At 44.2% G+C, this 26,219-nt stretch overlaps 3 protein-coding genes across 6 annotated transcripts; all 3 read left to right on the top strand.

Annotated features, from left to right (window-relative positions):
- The first annotated feature begins 564 nt into the window (after positions 1–564).
- pwp2h (PWP2 small subunit processome component) lies at positions 565–6,230 on the top strand. The gene is given in 22 exon segments (XM_034555132.1): positions 565–728; positions 1,030–1,142; positions 1,317–1,411; positions 1,514–1,613; positions 1,814–1,957; positions 2,026–2,161; positions 2,242–2,342; positions 2,344–2,490; positions 2,613–2,756; positions 2,920–2,990; positions 3,083–3,219; positions 3,321–3,469; positions 3,567–3,714; positions 3,809–3,959; positions 4,041–4,221; positions 4,325–4,472; positions 4,553–4,661; positions 4,898–4,963; positions 5,186–5,404; positions 5,501–5,651; positions 5,750–5,824; positions 5,938–6,230. Coding segments are annotated over 22 exon segments (2,775 nt in total). The 5' UTR covers positions 565–710; the 3' UTR covers positions 6,110–6,230.
- Positions 6,231–6,885: 655 nt separating this feature from the next.
- eed (embryonic ectoderm development) lies at positions 6,886–12,766 on the top strand. 3 transcript variants are annotated; one of them, XR_004611181.1, is made up of 13 exons: positions 6,886–7,117; positions 7,788–7,940; positions 8,065–8,157; positions 8,347–8,412; positions 8,719–8,844; positions 9,177–9,258; positions 9,905–9,996; positions 10,079–10,212; positions 10,301–10,406; positions 10,687–10,845; positions 11,014–11,087; positions 11,904–12,122; positions 12,258–12,766. XR_004611181.1 is itself a non-coding variant. In XM_034552789.1 (13 exons), exons 2-13 carry the CDS (start codon positions 7,476–7,478, stop codon positions 12,028–12,030), a joined length of 1,215 nt encoding a protein of 404 aa, XP_034408680.1. In that variant the 5' UTR covers positions 7,002–7,117; positions 7,343–7,475; the 3' UTR covers positions 12,031–12,766. The 3 variants fall into 3 exon arrangements, 2 of the variants coding, with proteins under 2 accessions (XP_034408668.1, XP_034408680.1); XM_034552789.1 differs by adding an exon at positions 7,343–7,478 and having other exon boundaries at positions 7,002–7,117; positions 11,904–12,766; XM_034552777.1 differs by having other exon boundaries at positions 11,904–12,766.
- Positions 12,767–13,069: 303 nt separating this feature from the next.
- atp7b (ATPase copper transporting beta) lies at positions 13,070–25,912 on the top strand. 2 transcript variants are annotated; one of them, XM_034552754.1, is made up of 21 exons: positions 13,070–13,454; positions 16,908–17,649; positions 18,824–19,051; positions 19,137–19,300; positions 19,402–19,563; positions 19,650–19,723; positions 20,050–20,233; positions 20,427–20,660; positions 21,070–21,161; positions 21,254–21,381; positions 21,643–21,797; positions 21,946–22,080; positions 22,177–22,371; positions 22,457–22,639; positions 22,713–22,896; positions 23,646–23,786; positions 23,896–24,038; positions 24,115–24,318; positions 24,401–24,518; positions 25,015–25,117; positions 25,295–25,912. In XM_034552754.1, exons 1-21 carry the CDS (start codon positions 13,293–13,295, stop codon positions 25,551–25,553), a joined length of 3,990 nt encoding a protein of 1,329 aa, XP_034408645.1. In that variant the 5' UTR covers positions 13,070–13,292; the 3' UTR covers positions 25,554–25,912. The 2 variants fall into 2 exon arrangements, with proteins under 2 accessions (XP_034408645.1, XP_034408654.1); XM_034552763.1 differs by lacking the exon at positions 13,070–13,454 and adding an exon at positions 15,365–15,392.
- The last annotated feature ends 307 nt before the right edge of the window (positions 25,913–26,219 follow it).

The following is a 26,219-nucleotide window of genomic DNA, read 5'->3' on the forward strand; positions in this document are numbered from 1 at the left end:
TGTGTGCATATAGACTATCAGAACGAATGGCTCTCTCCACTTGCATTCATTTTGAAAGAAACTTGTTGGTTTTTATTCATGAAACAAAATTCACATCATTTCACTTTAAATTAATAATGACATTTTGTAATTGTTGCTTTGTTTTCCTGAAGTTGCATTTAAAATGACTTTTAGTTAATGTTTAGTACTTAAAACAAGCAGGTTTGCCGCAAATGCATAAATTACTCGATATTACTGAAAATGTGTCCCTTTTTCGTTGCTTCCCCTTCTAAAAATATGTCCCAAAAAATATATATTCTAAACATGTTGGTGGAAGATATATTATATATATATTCCTACAATATATAAATACTCCACCAGAAGAGCCTAAATAAACCATAATACTAAGATAATATTTTTAGATATATTTCTTACTGTGAATTTGATAAGGATCCCAAAAGCAAATATTATATGTTTTACAAAATAAATATCTTTAAATAACCTAAAAAAAAAGTAATATTATAGAGTATTTTTATTTCCAGTCGTTCGACCTCCCGACCGCTAGACGGCGCAAAAGAACGCACCTCAAACCGGATGTGTCAAGTGTCAACAAAATGCTAACACGTGTGGGGCAGTGGAGGAAGAAGCATGTGTAACATTAACACATATTTTGACTTTTGAGGAGAAATATAAGTAAATAAATGCGTTACGTTTAAGGAATACTCAGTAAAATGAAGTTTGCGTATAAGGTAAGTAACTACGTCACTGCTAGCTAAACCCGCCGCGCATGTCTACAACTAACGTTACCGTACGTCACACCTAACTCCATTCAAAGATTGTTAAATTTAATATGTCATTTCATACCAGTGAAAGTAAACATCGTGTTTAACTTTGAAGAGATTATATTGTTAAGTCTTAGTATTCACACTTTCCTTCGGCGGTATTTAATTATATATAATTTCATCGGTTAAAAAAATGTCCAACCGTAACTTAAAAAAAGGAGCTTCTAGTTGATTCATAAAAAGATACGCTGTTGTGTCTTCATCGTAGTTCTCCAATCTGCTCGGAGCAGTCTACCGGCAGGGGAACTTGAGTTTCTCTAACGATGGCAACGCTGTGATCAGTCCGGTTGGAAACCGAGTCTCTGTTTTCGACCTGAAGAAGTAAGTCGTGATTTAAATACATGATAATATTATTAATGGACATTTAAGGTATGTGACACCTGGAGGTTGTGCAGAAGCCCTGGCTGCAAATGTAGTTTCCAGAGAAAAACAAATAGTGTAATTGGTTCTAAGTGGGTTGTATGAGACTGAATGTTTTCCATCTCTGTCCTACAGCAACACATCCGAGACATTACCCATCTCCACGACCAAAAACATAACATGTGTGGGTCTCTCTCCTGACGGGAACTTGGCAGTCGTGGTGGATGAAGGTAAGATACAACATTGTCTTTATTACTTATGTATGAACTCAAACAGCAGCTTGTGTCCTGTTGTAGAAAATAAAAATGTGTGTTTGTGTTTGTGTCGCACAGATGGTGCCGCGTTGTTGGTGAGTCTCATCACCCGAGCCGTCCTTCATCACTTTCACTTCCACAAGCCCGTCAGCAGCATCCGCTTCTCCCCTGATGGCAGGTAAGCACATCTGATAGACTGAAATATATATTTCCCATACCCCAAGGTGACATCTTCAATTAACTTATTCTGTCTGACCATCAGTTAAAACCCAAAATATATTATTTTTAATTTCTTATTTTCAACACAATTTGCAGTTCACCAAATTAGAGACTACAAAGTTCCTAAATTACATAAAACCTTACCTTGTTCCTTCTCAGGAGGTTTGTTGTGACGAAGGACAGCGTCGCTCTGATGTACCACGCTCCCGGAAAGCAGCGCGAGTACAATGCCTTTGTGTTGGACAAGAGCTACTACGGCCCCTACGACGAAACCACCTGCATCGACTGGACGGACGACTCCAAGTGAGTACAAGTTTAATGGACATCGAGCACAAAAAAAAGACAGATTTTGAATATTGTTTTCCCTTTAGGTGTTTTGTGGTGGGCAGCAAAGACATGTCAACGTGGGTGTTCGGTGCGGAGCGCTGGGCCAACCTCCTCTACTACTCGCTGGGCGGACACAAGGACGTCATCGTGGGCTGTTTCTTCGAGAAGAACAGCCTGGATGTGAGTCTGGAAAAAGGAGTAATGTAAATGCATGAAAATAAGACGAGAGTATCAGTATTGAAATATTGTGTTGTTGTCAGCTGTACACGGTGAGCCAGGACGGGACGCTGTGTGTGTGGGAGAGCGACACCGAGCTGGACGGCCTTGTCCTGAGGAAGAGCCAGGACGAACCCAAGCCCCCGAGGCAGGGGGGGTGACGAAGAAGAGGAGGAGGAGGTGGAGGAGGAGGAGGTGGGGGACACAACAGAGGGAGAGGTCATCCGAGGGAAAGCCGAAGCTCCCAAAGAGAAGAATGAGACCAAAAACGTTCGATTCAAGCAGAGGAGCAAGTATGAGACTTTGCATCAACGTCTTGTCGTCATTTTATTTTTTTAAAGCTGCAGGAACAAAGAGGACGAGTATCAGATGATTAAAACAGGTCTTTATTTTCTTCTTGCCTCTGCTCTTTAAGACACTTCTTCAACAAGCAGGGGGATTTCAACAACCTGACAGCTGCCGCCTACCACAAGTCGTCTCACATCCTGGTCACGGGCTTCGCCTCGGGAATCTTCCACCTGCACGAACTTCCGGAGTTTAACCTCATTCACTCCCTCAGGTGAGAGAAACGTTAGGGAAATTTAAAACGGGGACTGGAATATACATGTTGCATGTTTTTGGTACATTGCACAGAAGTAAAACAAATAAAAAGACGGGAACTTACTGACTAGGTACTTTATATGTGTTTTTAATTACACTAAATATAATGCTGCTTCTTCCAGTATTTCCGACCAGAGAATCGCTTCAGTGGCTATAAACGGCTCTGGAGACTGGATCGGCTTTGGCTGCTCGGGTAAGAAGTCTTTTCCTCTTTTGTCTCGTTTATACTTTCTTTACTCAATAAGTCCCTGATTTTATTGTTTATTGTCCATGTTGTTGTGTCAGGGAAGGGTCAGCTGCTGGTGTGGGAGTGGCAGAGCGAGTCGTACGTCTTCAAGCAGCAGGGGCACTTCAACAACATGGCCTCACTGGCATATTCGCCGGACGGGCAGTACGTCGTCACAGGAGGCGACGATGGCAAAGTCAGTGACTTCCTCATATGTAGAAAGAAGTAATAAAACAATTTCCAAGGGTTTGAATGAAAAAGAATTGCGTGTGAGAGGCCGTGGTTTCATCTCCGCAGGTCAAAGTGTGGAACACCAACAGCGGCCTTTGCTTCGTCACCTTCACGGAGCACACCAGCAGCGTCACCAAAGTTACCTTCACCTCCAGCGGATTCGTCATCGTCAGCGCTTCTCTGGACGGGACGGTCCGAGCCTTCGACCTGCACAGGTGACTTTCAGGGGAAGCTGGTTGACTTCCAACATTTGACCGAGATGCCTTTGAGTCCTTTTTTAAAAATCCACGCGTGTGCGTTTGTGGGTTCCAGGTACAGGAACTTCAGGACCTTCACGTCGCCTCGGCCGGCGCAGTTCTCCTCCCTCGCAGTAGATGTTAGTGGAGAGCTGGTGAGCGCAGGAGCCCAGGATTCCTTTGAGATCTTTCTGTGGTCCATGCAGACCGGCAGACTGCTGGAGGTGAGCACATAACAACACGCGTCAATATTAATGTGGCTGATGTGTGAAGATGCTCTTCTTCACATCCCACTTTCTCCTCCCTGTGACTGACCAGGTCCTCGGGGGCCACGAGGGGCCGGTCAGCTGCCTATGCTTCAGTCCAGTCCAGTCCATCCTGGCCAGCGCTTCGTGGGATCGCACCATCCGGCTGTGGGACATGATGGACAGCTGGCAGGTCAAAGAAACCATTCCCCTCACCGCCGACGGTAAACACGGACACAGTGGGAATTCCACCACGCTCTTTTATGTCGCGGACAACAAGGAGTAACTCTGTTTTCTTTCCTCAGGTTTGTCAGTGACTTACCGCCCTGACGGTCAGGAGCTGGCTGTGGCCACTCTGAACGGGGAGATCTCTTTTTGGGACCCACAAACGGCCACGCAAACCGGCTGTGTGGTCGGACGCCACGACCTGGAGATGGGCCGCAAAGAGACAGATAAAATCACGGCCAAGCAGTCCGCAAAGGGCAAGTGAGTGAAACCACCAAAAAAACACGATGGAAAAGTCACATTTGGTGGTTTCTTTTGTGGATTTTATGGTTCAAGCTGTGTTTCCTGCTTCTTGTGCGCTCAGGTCCTTCACGACGGTGTGCTACTCTGCGGACGGGGAGTCGGTTCTGGCGGGAGGCCAGTCCAAGTTCGTCTGCATCTACAACATCAAGGAGCAGATGCTCATGAAGAAGTTTGAGATCTCCTGCAACCTGTCCTTCGATGCCATGGAGGTACTGTAACTTAACCTTAAGGTTCAATACAAACAGGCTCACTTGGTCCTTGACCTTCACTCTGTGTCGTGGTCCTTCAGGAGTTCCTGGACCGACGGAAGATGACGGAGTTCGGCAGCTTGGCTCTGGTGGACGAGGGAGCTGGAGACGGAGACGGGGTCACTATCAGCCTCCCTGGAGTGCGGAGAGGTAGGACGCTCACTTCATCACTCAGACCATCGGTTATTCAGGAGGACAGGTTGTGACGTTGTGGTTCCGATGGTGCAAAGACGTTTTCAACAAATACATATTCCTCTTAGGTCACTTCTTGTTAGTGCTTGATGACTTTCTGTCTGTTCCTGTATTCCCTTGTGTTTTTTGCTTGGCGTTTTTATTTTATTTTCCACACATCTCTACATATTTTTTCTTTGTCTGCGTCTTTCCAGGTGATATGAGTTCTCGACACTTCAAGCCGGAGATCAGAGTGAGCTCTCTGCGGTTCTCCCCTACTGGTAGGTCGGCTATATCCAGTTTTTGGGAGCCGTAGTGAAGTCTGACAAGAGATAAAAACGTTGCTTATGTTGTGGAAAGTTATGTTCTTGCCGTCTCCTATCATACTTTAAGATGCAACTGCAAGGAAACCAAGAACAAATTTAAGTAGAGAAGTTGTTTAGAAGACAATCTGTGGGGGAAAACAGGCTCAGGTGATTTCATGAGGTTCCACCTGTTCTCAGGTCGTAGCTGGGCGGCCACTACCACCGAGGGCCTGCTGGTCTACTCCCTCGATGGGTCTCTGGTCTTTGACCCCTACGACCTCGACCTGGACGTGACGCCAGCCAGCATACGTAAGCAGCTGTGTCTTCAGGAGTGGGCGTCGGCCATCGTCCTGGCGTTCAGACTGAACGAAAAAGCCCTCAAGCAGGAAGTGCTGGAGACGATTCCACACGCGCAGAGTGAGTAAAACCATCCCGCTTTTAGATGATCGGGTGTGAGATTCACTCCCTCAAAAGCTGACTATCCGAATGGTGTGGCTTGTTCATGTGTTCCAGTCCCAGTAGTCTGCGGCTCTCTTCCTGATATTTACGTTGAGAAGCTTCTGGGCTTTGTAGCGGCGAGTTTGGAGAAGTCTGGTCACCTGCAGTTCTACATGACCTGGTCCCAGAGCCTGCTCATGCTGCACGGACAGAAACTCAAGAACCGGTCAGCTCTGAGTCCCTTTTTATATATTAATGTAATTGTTTTGTCACACTACTGTCTCCATATAATTGTGAGTGACATTATTTGTCTCTGGTGTGCAGGTCGGCAGCCATACTGCCCACGCTCCAGGCTCTGCAGAAGAGCATCCAGAGACACTTTGACAATCTGTCCAAACTGTAAGTTTCAACATTTCCCTGTTTCTTTAATATTATTATTATTATTACTATTATACTTCATGTTATAGTACAAGTGTCCCTGAAACCAAATTAATTAATTAATCTTTGCACAGGTGTGACTTTAATATGTATAACATTCGCTACGCAACGGCGCTGTCGAAGCAGAGGGGCGTAAAGAGAGCAGCTGAGGAGGACGTTGGGAAGGAGGAAGAAGAAGATGAAGATGAAGAGCTGTCAGAGGAGATGAGTGTGGCCTCTTTGGATGATACAGACTTAATACTGTAGGCCTGAAGCCAATCCACCTCATTCCAACAACATGGCAGATAGAGGACAATAATGAATTCCATAAATTGAAAACTAATTTCTTTCTACTGTTTTCTTTATTAAATACATGTGTATGATTTTATTTTGGTTTTCTCTGGCTTGCATTCAGTTTGGTCCTGTTCATGCATTCATTTATTTCGGGGGACTTTTATTTCAGAATTTCACTTCTATTTCATAATGCCACAGTTACTTATTTGTTAATTTCTATTATTTATTTATGTATTTTACATTTATTTATTTCAGGGGTCTTTAATTTTATAATGTCACATTTATTTAAGAAGACTTCATTTTATGACTTTAATTTTCTATGCAGACTTATTTCATAATTTCACTTTTATTTATTTCCGGGGCCTTTCATAATGCCACAATTATTTATTTAAGACTTAAATTCATAATGAGAGTTATTTATTTATGCAGACTTATTTATCATGTATTTATTCATATACTTATTAGTTTATACAGACTTTTAATTGTATAATTTACATCTCTACATCTTCCGTCGCAAACTAAAAACACATCTTTTTCGACTATACCTTGAATAGGGAAGGTAGAGCCGTAATAGCACTTTAGTAGCACTTAAATGGCACTTACGGATAGTACTCTAGTTTAACGTTATTGAAGAAATTGTACTTGCTTGATTCTTGTTGTTCTGAGTTTGGACTCATGGTTTAATGCACTTATTGTAAGTCGCTTTGGATAAAAGCGGCAGCTAAATGACATGTAATGTAATGTATAATTTAATTGAAGAGGGCGTCGTTTTTCCGCACGGACTACAATCCGAGACCGAGTCAAACTACAATACCCAGCAGCCCTTGTGGCAACAGCGGAAAAGGCGGAGTTTCAGCCAAAATGAGGGAAAATAAGAACATGTCTGAGTCCCCCTCTCAAGCGGGAAAAGAAATACCGGCGAAAAAACAAAAACTAAGCAGTGACGAGAACAGTAACCCCGATTTATCAGGCGACGAGAATGTAAGAAGTTAAAATATGTTATTTATTTAGCGACAAATGGCGACTTTTAGCATCGTGCTAAAGTAGCCGGCTAAAGTGGTTAGCTAGCATCTTTGTTCATCTGTACCGGCTACATGTATTTAAGCTCTTATGACGTCAACTGGTGGCCGTTTAAAGCTGTGCAGACGACTGAATACTCTGTTTTCTTCATTAGTGTGTACTTATACGCGTTGTTGTTACCCTCAGGCTGCAGGCGTTAGCATCCAGGACCTACTAGTTAACTAATCAGGGAGAGAAGGGATTGAAACGTACGATGTGACACGTTATAGCTGTGAGGGCTGCACGAGGCTATAAAGTCACTTGACTTCACGAGGAGTGGATGGTAGGTCGTATCAGAGCATTATTGGTCTCTTGACATCATAATTTAGCTCCTGTCAGCAGATTTAGATACAAAAAAGTGTGTTTATATTCATGTAATTGCTTCCTTTGCAGTTCAGAACTGTAAACAAGATGCTGAAATGGGTGTAAGGCAGATTATTGTGCACTGTTATTTGTCACTTGTTATTACTGTCACTACATGAGTACTATTAGTCAGTACAGATTAGAGGTTATTTGTTATCTGCCCACTGACATTCCTGCAGGAGAAAAATTAAACTTGTGTGTTTTCTTTTTTTTCTTTGTGCATCTGCAGGATGATGCTGTCAGTGTTGAGAGTGGAACCAACGCAGAGCGCCCAGACACACCCACCAACACTGCCAACGCCCCGGGCAGAAAAAGCTGGGGCAAGGGCAAGTGGAAGTCCAAGAAGTGCAAATATTCTTTTAAATGTGTCAACAGCCTGAGGGTGAGTACAGATGCCACCGTGAACAGTTTGTTGAGCTTGTGTTGCATCGCAAACATGCATTTGAACTTCTTACATACAGCTCCATGAGTGAATTTGGTTAATAGTGGCACAATGATTTCCACAGGAGGACCATGGCCAGCCGCTGTTTGGTGTCCAGTTTAACTGGCACAGCAAGGAAGGAGACCCCCTGGTGTTTGCCACAGTCGGGAGTAACAGGGTAAGTGATGATGAGGCATTTGATTGATAAGGGATACATGCAATATTCTTAACGGGTTGTTGGTTTGTCGTCTTCTGTTGGGCTACATCATTTAAGTTGGTTGGTAGGATTTATATGTAGATTTAAATTATTGTAGAAAACATGTGATGTCGTCCTTTTGATTTTAATTTGTTATCTCTTCTTCACCAGGTAACTCTGTATGAATGTCACTCTCAGGGAGAAGTCAGGCTGTTGCAGTCTTATGTCGATGCAGACGTATCCTTTCACTTGTTTGAGATGCTTTTCTAACTTCCTCGTTGTCGTTCTGTCACTCCGATACAGTTTTTCCGGTGCTTTTGTTTTGAACCGCTATTATTTAACCTAGACGTAAAAAAAGACAGACATATTTAATTTTCCTGTCTGCTTTGCTAAGAACAAAGACTTGTCTGCAGATAAAAATGGACATTTAATAGGAGTGCATCTCTGCAGACTCACTGGTATCGATCCAAACCGTGGAGGGAAATTGTAGTTTTAGTTTTGAAGGTTTTTTGTTTCATATTCCTTGACTCGATGTGTGCAAAGGCAGAGGAGAACTTCTATACGTGTGCTTGGACCTACGACACCAACACGAGCCATCCTCTGTTGGCGGTCGCCGGATCCCGTGGCATCATTCGGGTGATCAACCACATCACAATGCAATGTATCAAGGTAAAGCTCACGTCTTCTCAGAGCCGATACACGTAGTTTGCAGGCACCCTGGACTGTTTTTCTGTTCGGCAATACTCATCACGTTTCTTCTCTATTATAAATGATTTCATTTTGAAGTAAACACTCTGATTAAAGATGCATTTAGTCTCGGGCAGTTTAAGCCGGATGATGATGGAGGAGGAGAGACGCTGTCCTTTTCTACCTTTACTTGTTTTGTCTGTATTTTCTAAATCTCAGTTCAGGTGGTGAGAATCAGATTGATGATATTCTGAAAAATGCCTTTTAGTATTTACCTAAATCAACCTTTAAACCTCCCTTTATGTTAAATCCAGCATTATGTAGGTCATGGAAACGCCATCAATGAGCTCAAGTTTCATCCGAGGGATCCGAATCTCCTTCTGTCTGTTAGCAAAGGTAAGAAATTTACAATATTTATATTAATGTACTTAAACTTGAAAGAAGACAGTGTGTCATGTGTAAACGAAATGTTTTTGGAATCAATGTCAGCTTTATGACTTTATTGACTCTGATCCGTGATTTGTTAACTTCTTTTTACCTTTTTGTTACAAGGCCATAAAGTTTCTTTATGAAGGATAGTTCTTTTAAATTTTTTTATTATTACCATGCTATTGTCAGGCGGTCCTGTAATCTGAGCCTCTCGTGGTAAAAGCAGACAGAGGGGCTGCCTGGATGAGGGTCATGTGAAGTTTAATCTTTATTTAATCAGGTGGATGTTGACTGGGCACATTTCATGACTTTCCACTTCCAGCCTGCTTTTTAATTTGTTAAATTCCCACGACGTGTCACAGGGCATCATGATGATCAGTGTAAACAAGACTTTTCCTCACGATCACCACCAACAGCTTCAGGGATGCATTCATCAGATTTTAAAGGGAAAGAGCAACAGCAGTTCACTTTTGATGACGTTATGTAATGGCACTGAGCACACATATGATCCAGGTTAATGTTTTATTAAAGTTTGGGTGAATAATTTGAATATTTCAGACCTCTACCAACTAGTGTGTTCATTGCATTGATTTAAATTGATTTGTTTTCTCAGATCACGCTCTTCGTCTATGGAACATACATACAGACACTTTAGTGGCAATATTTGGTGGTGTGGAAGGTCATCGAGATGAAGTCCTGAGTGCTGTGAGTATTTAGTTTAATCACAATAACAACCAACCTCAAACTATACCTGGATTTATTAATTATTTTGAATATCCTGCTACAGGATTTTGATCTCCTGGGTGAAAAGATTATGTCATGTGGGATGGACCACTCCTTAAAACTTTGGAGAATCAATTCGGAGAGAATGCAGAAAGCCATCCGCGGGTCTTATGAATACAATCCCTCAAAGACCAACCGGTAAACGCAATACAACACGGCCATGTCAGGTTTTTACTTGTGTACGCTATCAAATGTTCACTTTTCTTGTTTTGTGTGTTTTCTTCAGGCCTTTCGTCTCGCAGAAAATTCACTTCCCCGACTTCTCGACACGAGACATCCATAGAAACTATGTGGACTGTGTGCGGTGGCTCGGAGATCTTATTCTTTCCAAGGCAAGTTAGTACAAAGTGTAAAGATGTTTACTGTGGCCATGCAGTAAAAACTTCACTTCTAATGGATGCAATTAACTTTTTTGGTAACTAATGGCGCTAAAACTCTTCTCTTTGATGTTATAAGTTTATTGTGTGAAATGCTCTAGTTTCAAATTGAAGTCCTCTGAATATCTTCAATATTTTTCTGGTCAAATTTAAAACACAAACCCGGTCCCCAAACTGCCCAGTGGAACACGTCAATGGGTCTAACACACTCCTCACCTGTCCTGTCTCACTGCAGTCCTGTGAAAATGCCATTGTCTGCTGGAAACCAGGAAAGATGGAGGAAGACATCGATCTCATGAAACCAAATGAGTCAAATGTGACAATTCTGGGTCGCTTTGATTACAGCCAGTGTGACATTTGGTACATGCGCTTCTCCATGGATTTCTGGCAGAAGGTGAAGTCTTTTCTTTATGAGCTTTTATTCATTTATAGCTGCACACATGGTCACTTTTGCATCATTGGTGGAGTATTTTTTTTTTTTACAATCGCGGCTCTAGAAGTGCAGCTTTGATCTCGGTGCACTGTCGCTCATCTTTTGTCTCCTGTGATGCTGATTCTACAGATGCTGGCTCTGGGGAACCAGGTGGGGAAGCTTTATGTGTGGGACCTTGAAGTGGAAGACCCGCACAAAGCAAAGTAAGCATGAGAGGCCACAGTGTTTCTATCACAACAGATAGATGCTGGTTTTAATCCTCGCTGGCAGCCAGAACACGGCTTCAGTCGCTGCACAAAAGTTTGAATGATGATGTTCATGTGTCACAGGACTGGTGTTAAAATAAAAATAACAAGACACCTCAGTCAATGTCATGAGCCAAAGTAATGCATCTGGAATAACGGCCGAGGTTTCACATTAAGGTGTGCACCCAAAATAACAGTTTTGTTTTTATTGAGACAGTCAGATTCTCTATATTCTCGTCACATTGCATCACTTTGCACAGATTTTGACCGATGCACTTGTGAACAACAACAGTGAAGAGTGAAAGACATTTAATGGCACAATAATGTCTAAATAAAATGATCACAAATCACGCTCAGATCTCCCAGCTTTTCCAATGTCTCTTTTACGTACTTGTAAACGTATTATGTTTTCTGGCGACCATTTTCTTTAAATTAATCTGCCATGTATTTTCTCGATTAATCCTTTTGGTTTGTAAAGTATCTGAAAATATTTTTTAAATTATTTTTAAAATGCCGTTTTTTTAAACTTTAGACGTTTAATTTTCTCCGATCGACAGTCCAAAATCTAAAGATAATCAATTTATAATGATATAAAATGATTAATCTATATTTAAAAATAGTTTTTTAATAGTCTACAAAATGATTGTAATTTCAAAAACACTGCAAATCATCCTGAGTTTCACCAAATAGGTTTCTCACTGCACGTAAACGGCGTTATCCGATGGATTGCGCAATCAGAAAGCATGACGTTTGGTTTTCCCCTCTGGCCTGCAGGTGCACCACCCTGACCCTCCCCAAATGCACATCGGCCATCCGGCAAACCAGCTTCAGCCGCGACAGCAGCATTCTGATCGCCGTGTGTGATGACGCATCGATCTGGCGCTGGGACCGACAGCGCTGAGTCATTTCACCCCGAGATGACCTTACGACCTTTCGGGGCCCAGTTGCTTCCCGCCCTCCCGACCTGTTGTTCAGATTTACACTGCAAGAAATGTCTGTTTGAACATTTAATCTTACGTGGGGTCTAAAAATTCATTATTTCCTTTAAAAAACAACAACAAATATGTGAAAAAACAGTGCCAATGCAAGATGAGGTGATTCCTTTTGTTTTCATTTGTTTTGTTGCAGGACGTTTAAAGACGAGGAACCTTTTATGTGCCGCACAACATCGGTGGTGATCTGGGAGTTAATTCCTTTTTTACGTGAACATCTTTGAGCCACGACACTAAAGAGCAAAAAGATGGACGTTGTTCCAAATCACAGAAGAGTTATTTTAAGTGACATTTAAATGTTCAGGAGCTATAACGTTGGGTGAAATATTCCACTTCAGCAGAGGTTCTTGCCCCCGAGTGCCTTCTAGATTTCTATGCAGTCTCTCATCCATTAAAAGTGAATAAATAAGTCTGAGACAAGTGGAATCATCTCGTTTAACTGGCAGATTTGTTTTAGGGAAAATAAGCTTTTAAGACGCAACAGATGAAATGACCAAAGATGGGTTTTCTTTGCAGTGGGCCACATTTTATAGTCATCAGTTCCTTTTTTCTCTCCATTCCTTTGTTTGCTTCGATGACCCCTCTCCTCCCACAAACACACACTTTGACTGGGGGACACTCAATAAAATGTATTTTATAAATAAATACTCGAGTCAGTTTGTGCAGCTGTTGAGTATTGATCACGTTCATCTGATGAAACTTTTTTAATGCAGCACTAGTATTATGCATTTATGTAGGAATGTGGCTTTTATTTTGGAAATACAACCTAATAACGCTATAATACATTAAGGGTTATCTTGCCTTCTATGCAGTGCGTGTTCTTACATTTATTTGGACTTGAATAAAATATTTTTTCTACAGATACCTTGGTTTATATCTGTACCCAACTTCCCCATCAAAGAACTACACACGTCTTCACAAATTGTAGTTCAATGCAGATAATAGATACTCATCGGACACGGAGTGAACATGGTGCAGATATGCGTTGTTTTGGAGTCTCCTGCACCTTCTGCAGAAGTCATGTGATTAAAGGCTTTGTCATAAACCATCCACGGGTGCTGCGCTGCTCTTTTTCTCCAGGAACAGGGCGCAGCGCGTACCCACTGCGGACTTTAGCCCTCGGACTCTCACTGGTAAAGTCGAGCCAACACGGCGTTGGAGCAGCGCGACCATGTTTTCACCAAAGTCGCCTAAAAACCCGTCCAAGTGTGTCTCCAAGTCGGCGCGCGGCACACAGGAGCAGATCCGCATGGTCGAGTGCGGCTGTGAGCCGGACTGCCCCTGCAGCGCCCACTCGGCCGGCAGCAGGGGACACTGCGCGCCCGAGTTCAAGGTAGGCCTCCGGGGAGCCGCGCTTCATCTGCGGCGGAGTCAACTGGTTGTTGGTGGAGAGCTACCTGTGGCGCGTTGGGTACGCTCTCATTTTGGCTCCTCGGAGCAGAACCAGTGGAGAAGTTCTCCACTGATGAGTTGAATCCACGCAGAAGGTCAGAGCAGCACGTTAGAGGTGGAAGAAATAAGCACACATGTATGCTTTTACTTCTGAACAACCAGAGATAAATATGCACCCCACAGCTATGGCTAGAAACCACTTTGAAAAATTTGTTTTTACTTAAATTAATGTATATATTCCCATGTATTTTGTGTAGATTGAGTTAAATGCATCAGTAATAATCTAGTAATGCTCTGTGTCACACTCACATGGACCAAGACCTGTTTGATGGTGCATTATTATTAAAATACATTTTGTCAATATTTATTTAGGCTGTACGTGCACATTTTGAGTGCAGGACTTTTACTTTTGAAGTATTTTATATGTTGCTTAAGTAAAGGAGTAAGTTCTCTTTTTTTCCCATTGGTTGATTAATTAATTAATGTCAATTTGTGAAACAAAAAGTACAATATTTTTCTCTGAAATGTGAGAGTAGGGGGGGAGCTTGGAGTCGAGTCGCTGCTCCTTCGTGTCGAAAGGAGTCAGCTGAGGTGGTTCGGGCATCTAGTCAGGATGCCTCCTGGACGTCTCCCATTAGAGGTTTTCCGGGCACGTCCAACTGGTAGGAGGCCCCGGGGAAGACCGAGGACACGCTGGAGGGATTATATCTCCCGGCTGGCCTTGGAACGCCTCGGGATCCCCCAGAATGAGCTGGAAAGTGCTGCGGGTGAGAGGGAAGCCTGGGTCGGCCTGCTGAACCTGCTGCCACCGCGACCCGACCCCGGATAAGCGGGTGATAATGGATGGATGGATGGATGTGAGAGTAGCGTAAAGTGGAAATACTCAGGCGAAGTACAAGTAACTGAACATTTTACTTCAATTCTTAAGGAAGACTAGTTACAAAGAATGGAAAACACACCGTATTTTTACTCCACCATACTCATATCTTCTCCTAATTGTTTGTCTGCTTATTGTGACCCCTGCGTGGTTTCAGGTCACAAACCCTCACGTGTCACATTGTCTGGTTTGTGTTGCAGACAAACGTTTCCTTGTCAGCAGGTGAAGGAAGTGTGTGTGATTGTGCTTGTGTGTGTCACCTGTAATGTCCAGCTCGTGTTGAAGAGGTTGAATGCTCTTATTGTACCGGTGTTGGACCGAGGCCAGATGAGTCGTGCAAGTCATTGAATCTCAGACCGGTTTAGGAGGAAAAGTGTCGAGTGAATGACACAAATATCCAAACAAATTGTGTGTCCACAAAGACGAGAACACGAGTGGCTGAATAAAAGAAAAGGACTTTATTTAGACGCTGCAGCAGATGTTCCACTTTTACACAAAATCAACACACAAAAACTGCTATTTTTAGTCCAAATTAAGATTGATGTCGAAGAAGTTTGTCATTATCGAAGCAAAGCGTGGTGTCATCTTAAAAAATATTTAAAGTGAGTTATCTAAAAACAAACAATAAATTGAGGTCTCTAATTACATCACCACAGGCTTTTTAAATATATAAAAGAAGCAGTATTTTTCAATAACCTGATGAAGGACTTACTTTCATGAGGTCTATTATAATCAATGGAAAGCCACTGCAATCATATTAGAAGTGGTTCCTGTCTTCCTCCTCCACTGACGAAAGACTGCACAATTTGAAAGAAGGTTTATATAAATCATGCTGAGCGCAGTGTCGACAGGTAGATTATCACAGGGGATGGATTTGATTGGCGCAACAGCTATCCAATCATTACCGGCCTTGTTTCCTTCCTCATTAATAACATTTTGGAATATATTTATATGCAGTTGACAAGAAGGAAAGCAGTGTGGCGGCAGGAAGTCATGATGCAGGTAGGAAGCACGTCCGCGTTATTAACTGCACCTAAAGTGATGTTAATGATAAATAAGATTCATAAAAGTGTGATAAGATGAAGGGATGTGGGGAACATTAATTAAGAGTAAACACTTTTGGTGGCATCTTTGTGATTTATTCTTGATTTAAACATTATTATTAATAAATGCATTTTTATTAATTACAATTATGAATATTCATTAAAAAAATTATACAATTTTATCCCATTCCCTTAATTGCTTTTTAAATCATATTTTATGAGACTTATAATTGTAGTACTGACCAAATCAAAAGCACAGATATATATAAAGTACGACTGTAGGAAGTGTTGGGCCTCCTGGGACACCTTCGAGGGCCCCTGACTGACCCTGAACCCAAGATTGGGCCTCACTGAGACCTGTAGCCTCATGAGTTTCTCTTTTCCACTCATGGCGACAAGATAAACAATCAAATACAGGATGATTTTTCTGGGAAATGTTTGTCATGTGTGTGTGTGTGTGTCTGTATCATTGAACTTTGAACAGGTGAAAGCACTCATGAGACCAGACGTCTGTGTTTGTCATCGTAGCGCAGAACTGTCGTCTCGGTGGTGTTCCTCATGTTTTGAGATGAAAGGGCTGCGTCAGTCTGAGCCCCCGTAAGGCTCTGCGTGGCCTCCTTGTGTTGTGGGTGTGATTCTTGTCTGGGGTGCAGCAGAAGTGCGCATCCCGCTGCAGACATCCTCTGGGACAAGGCTTTAGAAGTGTGCACCAGTCTGCAGAGATTTGCAACCGTGTGACCTCCGGTGACCTCAAATCTGCTTGTCATTAAGTTCCATCTTCTAGGTTTTTAATGTGGGTCGCTGCGGGTTTTAACTCTTAAGATGCATATTTGACTTCTTTGGCACTTAACTCTGTCACTAAAATATCAATAATGAAATTCTCCAGGGTAATTTACACATTTGATAAAGAAGCATTTGTCCAGTTTTTTTATTCAAGCAGCATGAAAGTAAAATCGAGCTCTTCATGTATTTCACTTCTCTTCAGTTCTTTAAGCAGAGTCACGTTGGGAGATTATGTGAAGGCCGGTCATGTGGGGGTTTCCCAAACCAGCAATGCTGTCAGCCTATTGAGAGGGCGAAGGTGTTATCTCAACCATTAACATTTAATTTACCACCTAATCCTTTCCCAGTAAAACTCCTGCAGTAGAAACCAGGTGTGTGTTTATTCACAAGGAGATTAAAACTCCTCATGTGGCAAACGGATGTTTTACCCACGAAGCTTAACTCTCATATCAGAGACGCAAGTTGCAAAACGCACAAGCAGAGATGGGAAGGACCCAACGGTATCGGCTGACACGTATGAAGCTGCGTTAATTCTTTTTAATCCGAGATGAGATCATATTCTTGTCCAAAAACACACAAATATGCAGACTATTTCCACTGAAATATGAAATTTACACAAAATAAACCCCTTGCTATCTCCAGAATACATACTCATACAAACACACTGACTTTACTGCTCTCATCTTTCCAGGAGAATGGCCTCGACATGGAGAAACAAGGCCTCGACAACTTGGCCTACGAGTACGGGAGTCAGACGGAGCTCTGCCCTCCGCCCAAAACGGCCTCCGGAGCCACTTTTAAACTCCTGGGACTGACCCCCGAGCACCAGGCCCAGGCCATCGAGAGCAGAATCTGCAGCCTGGGGGGCGTTCTTGCCGCCAGCGTGTCTTTACCCAACTGCTCGGCCAAAGTGGACTACGACACCTCGGTCATCACGACCAGAGAGATCGTCCTGGAGCTCCAGAGGTCGGGGTTCAGCGTGGAGTCGGCGGCACGGATCGGGGTGGACGGGATGCACTGCCAGTCCTGTGTGCAGTCCATTGAGGGGCAGATTGGGCTTCTTCCCGGGGTGTCGCACATTCAGGTGTCCCTTCAGGACGCTGCGGCGCTTATCGTGTACCAACCTCTACTCGTGAGCCAGCAGGAGCTGAGAGACGGCATCGAGGATATGGGTTTTGGTGCCCGGTTATGGGCCGATGAGTCGTCTGGGTGGGACGCGTTGAACGCCACTGTCACCGTGTGGATTGTTGGGATGACTTGCAACTCTTGCGTGCAGTCCATAGAAGGGAGGATCTCTCAGATGACGGGTGTGCAGTCCATCGCGGTGTCACTTAGGGAGAGAAAGGGAACGGTGACCTTTAACCCCAGTCTGACGGCGCCGCAGCAGCTCAGGGCGGCGATCGAAGACATGGGCTTCGACGCGTCGCTTGAAGGTTGGCAGAAATGTTTATGTCGTGGGTTCATCTGAGGTTTTATTTTGAAAAGACGGATGTCTCTGTGGAAGTCTTTATGGAGAAGCGGCTTTGTTTAATATTTCAGAGGCTAGAAATTATTCAATTATTCAATTATTTTGGAGTTTCTGTCTTAAAAAAAGGGCTCAAACAAATAGCACATGATCAAATAGTTGGTGTAACTCTCATTCAAGTCCCTGAGGTCCGATACCCAATCTCCACAGTGTCGCCTTTTTAAATATGAAGCCATGAGGTTGTTTATTAAGCTGCATAACAACCCGACAGATGAGTGCAGACTCGTTGGTAAAATGACCGAATAGTGAGGCCCTGAACTGTTTTTTCAGCGTTGATCCCATTCATGCATGAACTCTTGTGCACGATGTGTTCAGATGCGTGCAGGAAATCTACGTTATTCCTGTGTCCTGGTCGACCCCTTGTATGTTTACGAGCAGAAAAGCCTTTGATTAAATTCTTTCCAGCGCACCTCAAGCTCGCCTCAACTCGGTTTCCTCTGGTTACCGTGGAAACCATACAAAGTATGCTCGAGTGCGACGTGGAGGGCTCTCGAGGCAGCCGGCGCTTTTCTTATTGGATTTAAGGACGAAAACAGCTTGCCAAGACGTGGAATATAAATATATATATAATGCAAGAGGATGGTTGTTCAGTACTGATAACTGTTCACACTTTTTAGAGTAAAAGAGTCCCTGGAAGGTATTCTTTTATTGCCTTTTAATGCATAATCTTCATCCGAAAAGTACAAAAAAACTACAGCTGTTGACTAAATGTGAGGGCAAGGAGATATATTGTGATTCTTTTATTCTAATTTTAGTAAAAAGAACACACCCATATGCATAAAACTCTGCTTTACATTCATCACAATCCCTGTAACGTCCAACTGCTCTTTGAATGTACAACTATTCGTTAGATTAGTTTGATTTACACTAATAAATGTAAATAAGTAAAAAAAGAACAATGAGTTCAAGTATTGTAAAATGTACTTGAGTTCCTCAAAGCTGTACTTACAGCATGTACTTGAGTAAATATACATGTTACTTTCCTCCATCTAAATGGGAGACACTGCAGTCTCTATCCTGCTTATCTTTCAGGATGCTGACCCACTACAAATCCAGCTCTGACTCTGTTCCTCCTCCTGCAGAACCTGCAAAGATCAGCCAGCCTTGTGAAACATCGGGGCCCGTTAGCTCGATGCCATCCGCCCTCTCTGACTCGCAACCGGCCAATCGGACGGCGGTCAGCAACGGCAGCGGATCGCAGGCGGCCTCCGGGAGCCGGGTTAAAGCTCAGAAATGCTTCATCCGTGTGACGGGGATGACCTGCGCCTCCTGCGTGGCCAACATCGAGAGGAACCTGCTCAAACACGGAGGTGAAGCGAGCTATGGGGTTGTCATATATTATATATGTGTATTTATGTGTATATATATATATAAATGCTCTGCTCTGACTTCCAGGAATCGTTGCGGTGTTGGTGTCACTCATGGCCGGAAAGGCGGAGGTGAAGTACGATCCAGGAGTCCTGGACTCCGCGGCTGTGACTCAGCTCATAGAGGACTTGGGCTTCGGAGCCACGCTGATGGAGGACAATGCAGTCTCACACGGGAAGCTGGACCTCACTGTGGGTCAACTGGGAAGAATAAAATATGCTTACTGGTTCCTGTGTGTTCAAGAATATGACGCCAAAAAAAGTCCTTTAATCCCACCGTTCCTCCCGCGTAGATCACAGGCATGACGTGTGCGTCGTGTGTGCACAGCATCGAGTCCAAGCTCACCGCCACCAAAGGGATCCTCGGGGCCGCCGTCGCTCTGGCAACCAACAAAGCCCAGATCCAGTTTGACCCGGAGGTGCTGGGAGGTCGAGATATCGTCAAGATCATTCAGGTGATGATCACGTTCCTTTAAAAAACTTCTCCCTCGTAAAGCTGTGATTTCCCAGTGTAACCCGGTTGATGCGTGTCGTCATTCAGAGTCTCGGGTTCGAGGCCAGTCTGCTGAAGGCAAGCTTCAAAAACAACCTTGATCACACCGAAGAAATCCGACAGCAAGTATCTGGTTTTAAAATGTCTTTATTTTTAGAAGAAGAAAAAAACGTGCTTAAAATATCGTCTTTATCTTTACGGCCTTTTTTTTTAATAGTCATTTTAATAGGTGTAAAATGTTACTTCAACCTCTGTCCTACATGAGGCAGATTATATGACGATTATATAGAACTCGCATTGACCCACATAAAAAAAAAAACGGAAGTATAGATGTCATATAACACATATATCATATAACACACATACCATATAACACAGAACACATATATCATACATAACACATATATCATATATCTCATGGGACTCAAACCCACATTTATTTCTCCAGGTGGAAGAACTCCTTCCTGCTATGCCTCGTTTTCGGCGTGCCCGTGATGGGCCTCATGATCTACATGATGGTGATGGAGAGTCAGCACCAGGAGCACGGAGGCTCAATGCCCGAGGAGCAGAACCTGCTGCCCGGCCTCTCCCTCCTCAACCTGGCCTTCTTCCTGCTCTGTACACCTGTGCAGGTAAGGGGACCCCTTTAAGAGCTTTAATGTCCGGTGCTTCCTCTCTGTAAGAGTGGGATAGTTTCCTTTGGTACTTGAAAGTTTGCCTTATTCACACTCTTATTCTTCCCTCTTTGCTCGTCCTTCAAGAGACTTTGTCTCGATGTTTGTTCTCTTTAATCCAAATGTTTAAATGTGTTTTCGTCCCCTGCAGATCTTCGGAGGCCGATACTTCTATATCCAGGCGTACCGCTCGCTGAAACACCGCACGGCCAACATGGACGTGCTCATCGTGTTGGCCACCTCCATTGCCTACATCTACTCCTGCGTGGTCCTCGTCGTCGCCATGGCCGAGCGAGCCAGCCAGAGCCCCGTCACCTTCTTCGACACTCCGCCCATGCTGTTTGTGTTCATCGCGCTGGGTCGCTGGCTGGAGCACGTCGCAAAAGTAAAAGAATACGTGTACCGAAAATCATTGGTGGATGTTGTAGTTTCTTTATGTCATTAAAATAACAAAAAGTATTGACCCATGAAAATATTCTTGAAATGCATATTGATGAAACTGCTGGCTCGCACCGGCTTATCGAAAGGTGCAACGTCTTTTATTTTGAAACTTTAATCCATGTCCATGTCCATGTCCATGTTTTGTGGTGGTATTATTGGACCACATTTGCCATAAGCCCTTGCTCTGCCCTCTGACATCTGCTCTAGAAGAACAGCTCCATCCTCCTTTGTTTTAAATAATTACTCTTATTTAAAAAATATTCCTAATCTATTATTATTATTACTACAATATGCCAAAATACTGCATAAAATAAAATCAGTAACCCACTTTTTTATTTATATGTTTTTTTCAGAGTAAAACCTCAGAAGCGTTGGCCAAATTAATGTCCCTTCAAGCCACTGATGCCACTGTGGTCACTTTGGGACTGGACAACTCCATCCTCAGGTGAGACACACCGGAAAGCATTCAAACTATCGCTTTGAGGAGGTACTATACCAGATCTGAGATCTGTAACTCTCGGTCCGTTGATGCTTCAGTGAGGAGCAGGTGGTGGTGGAGCTGGTCCAGCGGGGCGACGTCGTAAAAGTTGCTCCGGGAGGAAAGTTCCCCGTCGACGGGCGAGTGATGGAGGGAAGCTCCATGGCGGATGAGTCCTTGATCACAGGTAGGAGGAGGGATGATGCTGGAGGATGATTACTTGCAGATTGCTTTCTTTTTTATTCATTTTGTAGGCGGGAGTTCATACATACAACTTTATTATTGTAAAATATGTGCATTCAACACAAGTAGCAAATACTGCTGCAAGAATAAACTCCCCATTTCCCACACAACATCTGATTCAACAGCCTTAATGAATATGTCATAATAAAACATTTGTATTCCATGCATCTCTCTTGGTCCGCCTCTCTTCTTCTGTGGTGGTAAGGGGAGCCGATGCCCGTTAGTAAGAAGGTGGGCAGCTTGGTGATTGCCGGCTCCATCAACGCTCACGGGGCTCTCCTGGTGGAGGCAACGCACGTTGGCGCCGACACAACTCTGTCTCAAATCGTCAAACTGGTGGAAGACGCCCAAACCTCGAAGGTGAGGATGCAGTTTGAACTTCATCCTCAGGTTTCAGCTATTTTTAAAAGAACGTAAAGTCTGTGTGACAGGTGTGTGAATCAGGAAACAACAAGACAAGGAAAACGAGAGAAATATTTCCTCTGTGCTCTCCTTTGTGTTTTTTCAGGCGCCCATCCAGCAGTTTGCAGACAGGCTCAGCGGCTACTTCGTGCCCTTCATTGTCGTCATCTCTCTGCTGACGCTCGGCGCCTGGCTGGCAATCGGGTTTGTCGACTTTGACATTGTGAGAAACAACTTCCCGGTAGGTGCGCTCTCGTTTTGTTTCTGCGTGCAAAAACAAAAGGCGCTTTCATAAAAGAAGTGGCGTCGCTCCAACAACGCATTCCTTTCCTCGCAGGGTTACAACCAGAACATCTCCAAGGCGGAAGTCATCGTCCGCTTCGCCTTCCAGGCCTCCATCACCGTTCTGTCCATCGCCTGCCCCTGCTCTCTGGGGCTGGCGACCCCGACAGCCGTCATGGTGGGCACAGGGGTCGGAGCTCAGAACGGGATCCTCATTAAAGGAGGCGGGCCGCTGGAGATGGCCCACAAGGCAATGCTCTTTATGTGTTACACGACTTAATCGTGGAGAGTAGCGGTGGTGTCGTGACTGTGTCTTCCTGTTCCTGCTCCCTCAGATCAACGTGGTGATGTTTGACAAAACCGGGACGATTACAATCGGCGTTCCCCGGGTGACTCGTGTGCTGGTGTTGTGGGAAATGGCCCGCATGCCCCTGAGGAGGATCCTGGCGGTGGTGGGCACAGCGGAGGCCAGCAGCGAGCACCCACTGGGCATGGCGGTCGCCAAGCACTGCAAAGAGGTGACTAAGATGCTTCTTAGCGTGCGTGCGTGCGTGTCTATTGTGTTTTTAATAACGGGTGTACTGGTAACAGGAGCTGGCCACCGACTTGCTGGGCTACTGTCAGGACTTCCAGGCCGTGCCCGGCTGTGGGATCAGCTGCCGGGTTTCCAGTGTGGAACATCTGCTGCAGCAGCCGATGGAGGAGCGCTTCCTGCTGCCGGGAGCCACCACTGACGAAAGCAGCCTGCTGTCTGCTGCCGAGACCAAGCCTGCAGGTCTGATGGCCTTCAGGTTCCACTCTGACACAATTATGATGTTTGAAGAACAGCTTCACCGCTGGTGCAAGCTCAGACGGGTGCAAGCCCTTTAAGTTATTAGTGAGGTGTTAATGATGCAAACGTCATGGGTTCATGGGTACCAGTCAGTTCTGAGCAGCTACTGGCCGGCCAGTGGTTCCCATGGAGGAAGGATTTGTGCCAAAAATAATCCTCAAATTAATTACATCTTAAGCGCTTTGTGGTTTTAGCCTTAAGGTTCATACTAATTTTAGAAATTGGACACCTATTCATTATTTATTATTAGCGTTACCAAGGTTGAGGTTTTGTTTTCAGTGGTGTGACATACTTTCATGTAAAAATAAATGATATTTGAAGATATTATTATTCAGTATTCATATATGAATAAGGTTACCCTAGATTTGAGGGTGTTAAGTATTTAAACCTCCTTAGATTTACCAAATAGCATGAAAATAATTTCTGAATGTACACCTTAACTGAACGGTTTTTACCCATAGCCCCTTAAACCTTCCTGATAATCTGTTAAAATACCCTAATATACAATGAACCCATTAATTATCCACTTAAAGATACATTATAATACATTAATTTCATCACCAATAAACCTATAAAATGATGCTTTCGGTACAAACTTCTTCTAACTGAAATACAGACTGCAGGAACTAAAAGAGCTATTTGACATAAAACACATGAAAACACTGTCTTTAATGTCACGTCTCTGCTTACAGGTGAGCCTCTGACCTTCTCCGTCCTCATTGGGAACAGAGAGTGGATGAGGAGGAACGGCCACCACATCGGAGCAGACGTTGACGCCGCCATGTCCAGCCACGAGACCAAAGGACAGACCGCCATCCTGGTCGCCATAGATGGTCAGAATGAAAACACCAAAAACACTGACTGACGCTCACACTCATCTCTTTTCTCACGGTGTGTGTGTGTGTGTGTGCGTGTGCGTGTGCCTGTGTGTGTTCTCCGTAGGTGTGCTGTGTGCCATGTTAGCCATCGCAGACACGGTGAAGGCGGAGTCGGCGTTGGCGGTGCACACACTCAACAGCATGGGCATCGAGGTGGTGATGATAACGGGAGATAACAGGCGCACTGCGAAAGCCATCGCTGCACAGGTACAACTTATTAATAAAGGATAAAAAAAAGAGTGTAAAACATGAACTCAAAATCAAAATTCAAAATTGATCGCAGGTGGGGATCAGGAAGGTGTACGCGGAGGTGCTGCCGTCACATAAGGTGGCGAAGGTGCAGGAGCTGCAGGACCAAGGCCGGCGGGTGGCCATGGTGGGGGACGGCGTCAACGACTCACCCGCTCTCGCCCTGGCCGACGTCGGCATCGCCATCGGCACCGGCACCGATGTGGCCATCGAGGCGGCCGACATCGTCCTCATTCGAGTAAGCGAACACGCTGTGGATCGGCGGTCTTGTGAGGAGAAGACGGTCTTTTAAACTAAAAAAGGGCTTTCTCACTCTGCAGAACAACCTGCTGGACGTGGTGGCCAGCGTTGAGCTGTCCAAGAAGACGGTGCGGAGGATAAGGACCAACTTTGTCTTCGCCTTCATCTACAACCTGGTGGGAATACCCATCGCTGCAGGTGAGCAGAGACGATGACTCAAGGACATAAAACCCCAAAGGTGGTACGACTTGGGCTGTTAGCCAGAAAACACACTGAGGACTTTAATCCAAATTTCACGAGCGCAACCTCACGAATAAGAATACAAAGAAGTCCCTTTTTCACATTTTATTTATTCAGTTATATTTTTATTGTAAGAGTTAAAGTTACTTTAATTTTGTGTTCCCTGTGGACAAAATGGGAAGTGTTCCCGAGCACCAGACTCCATTCAGAAAACCTTTAATTTTACTGCAGCAGGGTCAGACAGTATGATTTTCATATAGAGACTGTCTCATAACCAGTTTAAAGTTTGGCAGTAAAATGTTTCACAGAAAATGTAAAAAAAAGTTGAATACTGCCATCTTGTGGTATTAAAAGCCACATCTGATTCCAAACAACATGACTTGCAGCTTCTTGGTGAGCTGTGTGCTTGTTCAGGGTTGCATTGGGTTAACGTTGCCCTCGCTGTTGTCTGCAGGTGTGTTCATGCCCATCGGCCTGGTGCTCCAACCCTGGATGGGCTCTGCCGCAATGGCGGCCTCCTCCGTCTCGGTGGTTCTGTCGTCTCTAATGCTTAAAATGTGAGTTCATGTGATCCGTAAGAGTTTGCAGAAGAAGAATGGAGGGTGTGCTGTTTGTGCACATACGTTATTAACTGTTATTAATAGTAGAATTACCCACAGTTCTTCATTATAAGTTTTATTTAATCATATTTCATCAGTTCAGAGGTGAACACAACAACCATCTGTTCCCTCCAGGTACAAGAAGACCTCGGTGGAGGTGTATGAGGCGCGAGCGCTGGGCCACATGAGGAGCCTCCGGTCGTCGCAGATCAGCACGTATGCGGGTCTGGAGGGCCAACGCCGCAGCCCCGCTCTCCCCTCGGGGGCCCGGGAGCAGCTGAGCAAAAGCGGCGCCGTCCCACCTGTCCAGGGGCCGCCCGTTAACTCTGTCCAGGAGCGGGACCGCTACTCCCTCCTGGACTACCAGACTGCAGAGGACCTCAATGTGTTGTAAAGGGAAAAGGGAAGAAGGACTGAGACACAGATTTTGTAGTATTTCTATTATTTATGTAAATAGAGAAGGCTAATTGTGCACAGAAACTCACCTTTAGCTCATGAACCCAAAACCACTTTTATTACCGTTGGCTCTGAGGACTCCGATCTATATGTTTATTGGAAAAACGTAAAAAAAATCAAGCTGCTCACACCTAAAGTGACGCTATTACTGAAGCATTGTCTGCACTTTTTTTTCTTCTTCTATTCCCGCCACATAAATCAAACTTGCAATGTGAAATGGGTTTGCTTGTGTATACAAATGCACTTTTACAAGTAAAGCCACGGTGTTCGGATAAGAGTGTGTTGGTGTGAAAGCCTTAGGTCATAAACAATGCATGAGCAGATAGAGTCGACTCTTTCTACAACGTGTTTGTGCAGCCGCTCCGATTCTGCGCTTTAATTGTTTAACTGTCTCAGAGGGGAATATTTCCCCATGTTGCTGTGTTTTAGATTGTTATTCCTAAAAGCTGCTGTTATCTATAGAAGAGAAGAAGAAGAAGAAGTAGTGCAGGGCAGACTTTCTGGACGTTTGTTGCCAATGTATTTTGAGCTGGGCCACGGATAATTAATGGCATGGATTAATCAAATGATTCATGCGCCAGAAAGAATAGATATGTAGATTTTA

This window comes from Cyclopterus lumpus, chromosome 2, assembly GCF_009769545.1.
Source record: "Cyclopterus lumpus isolate fCycLum1 chromosome 2, fCycLum1.pri, whole genome shotgun sequence".
NCBI lineage: Eukaryota > Metazoa > Chordata > Actinopteri > Perciformes > Cyclopteridae > Cyclopterus > Cyclopterus lumpus.

Coding starts and splice junctions, on each gene's coding strand:
- eed (XM_034552777.1), top strand. CDS start 6,998: ATGAGGGAAAATAAGAACATGTCTGAGTCCCCCTCTCAAGCGGGAAAA. Junction 7,941..8,064: donor AATGTGTCAACAGCCTGAGG/GTGAGTACAGAT, acceptor TGATTTCCACAG/GAGGACCATGGCCAGCCGCT. Junction 10,407..10,686: donor GAGATCTTATTCTTTCCAAG/GCAAGTTAGTAC, acceptor GTCTCACTGCAG/TCCTGTGAAAATGCCATTGT.
- atp7b (XM_034552754.1), top strand. CDS start 13,293: ATGTTTTCACCAAAGTCGCCTAAAAACCCGTCCAAGTGTGTCTCCAAG. Junction 20,661..21,069: donor GGCTGGAGCACGTCGCAAAA/GTAAAAGAATAC, acceptor TGTTTTTTTCAG/AGTAAAACCTCAGAAGCGTT. Junction 21,382..21,642: donor GGATGAGTCCTTGATCACAG/GTAGGAGGAGGG, acceptor TGTGGTGGTAAG/GGGAGCCGATGCCCGTTAGT.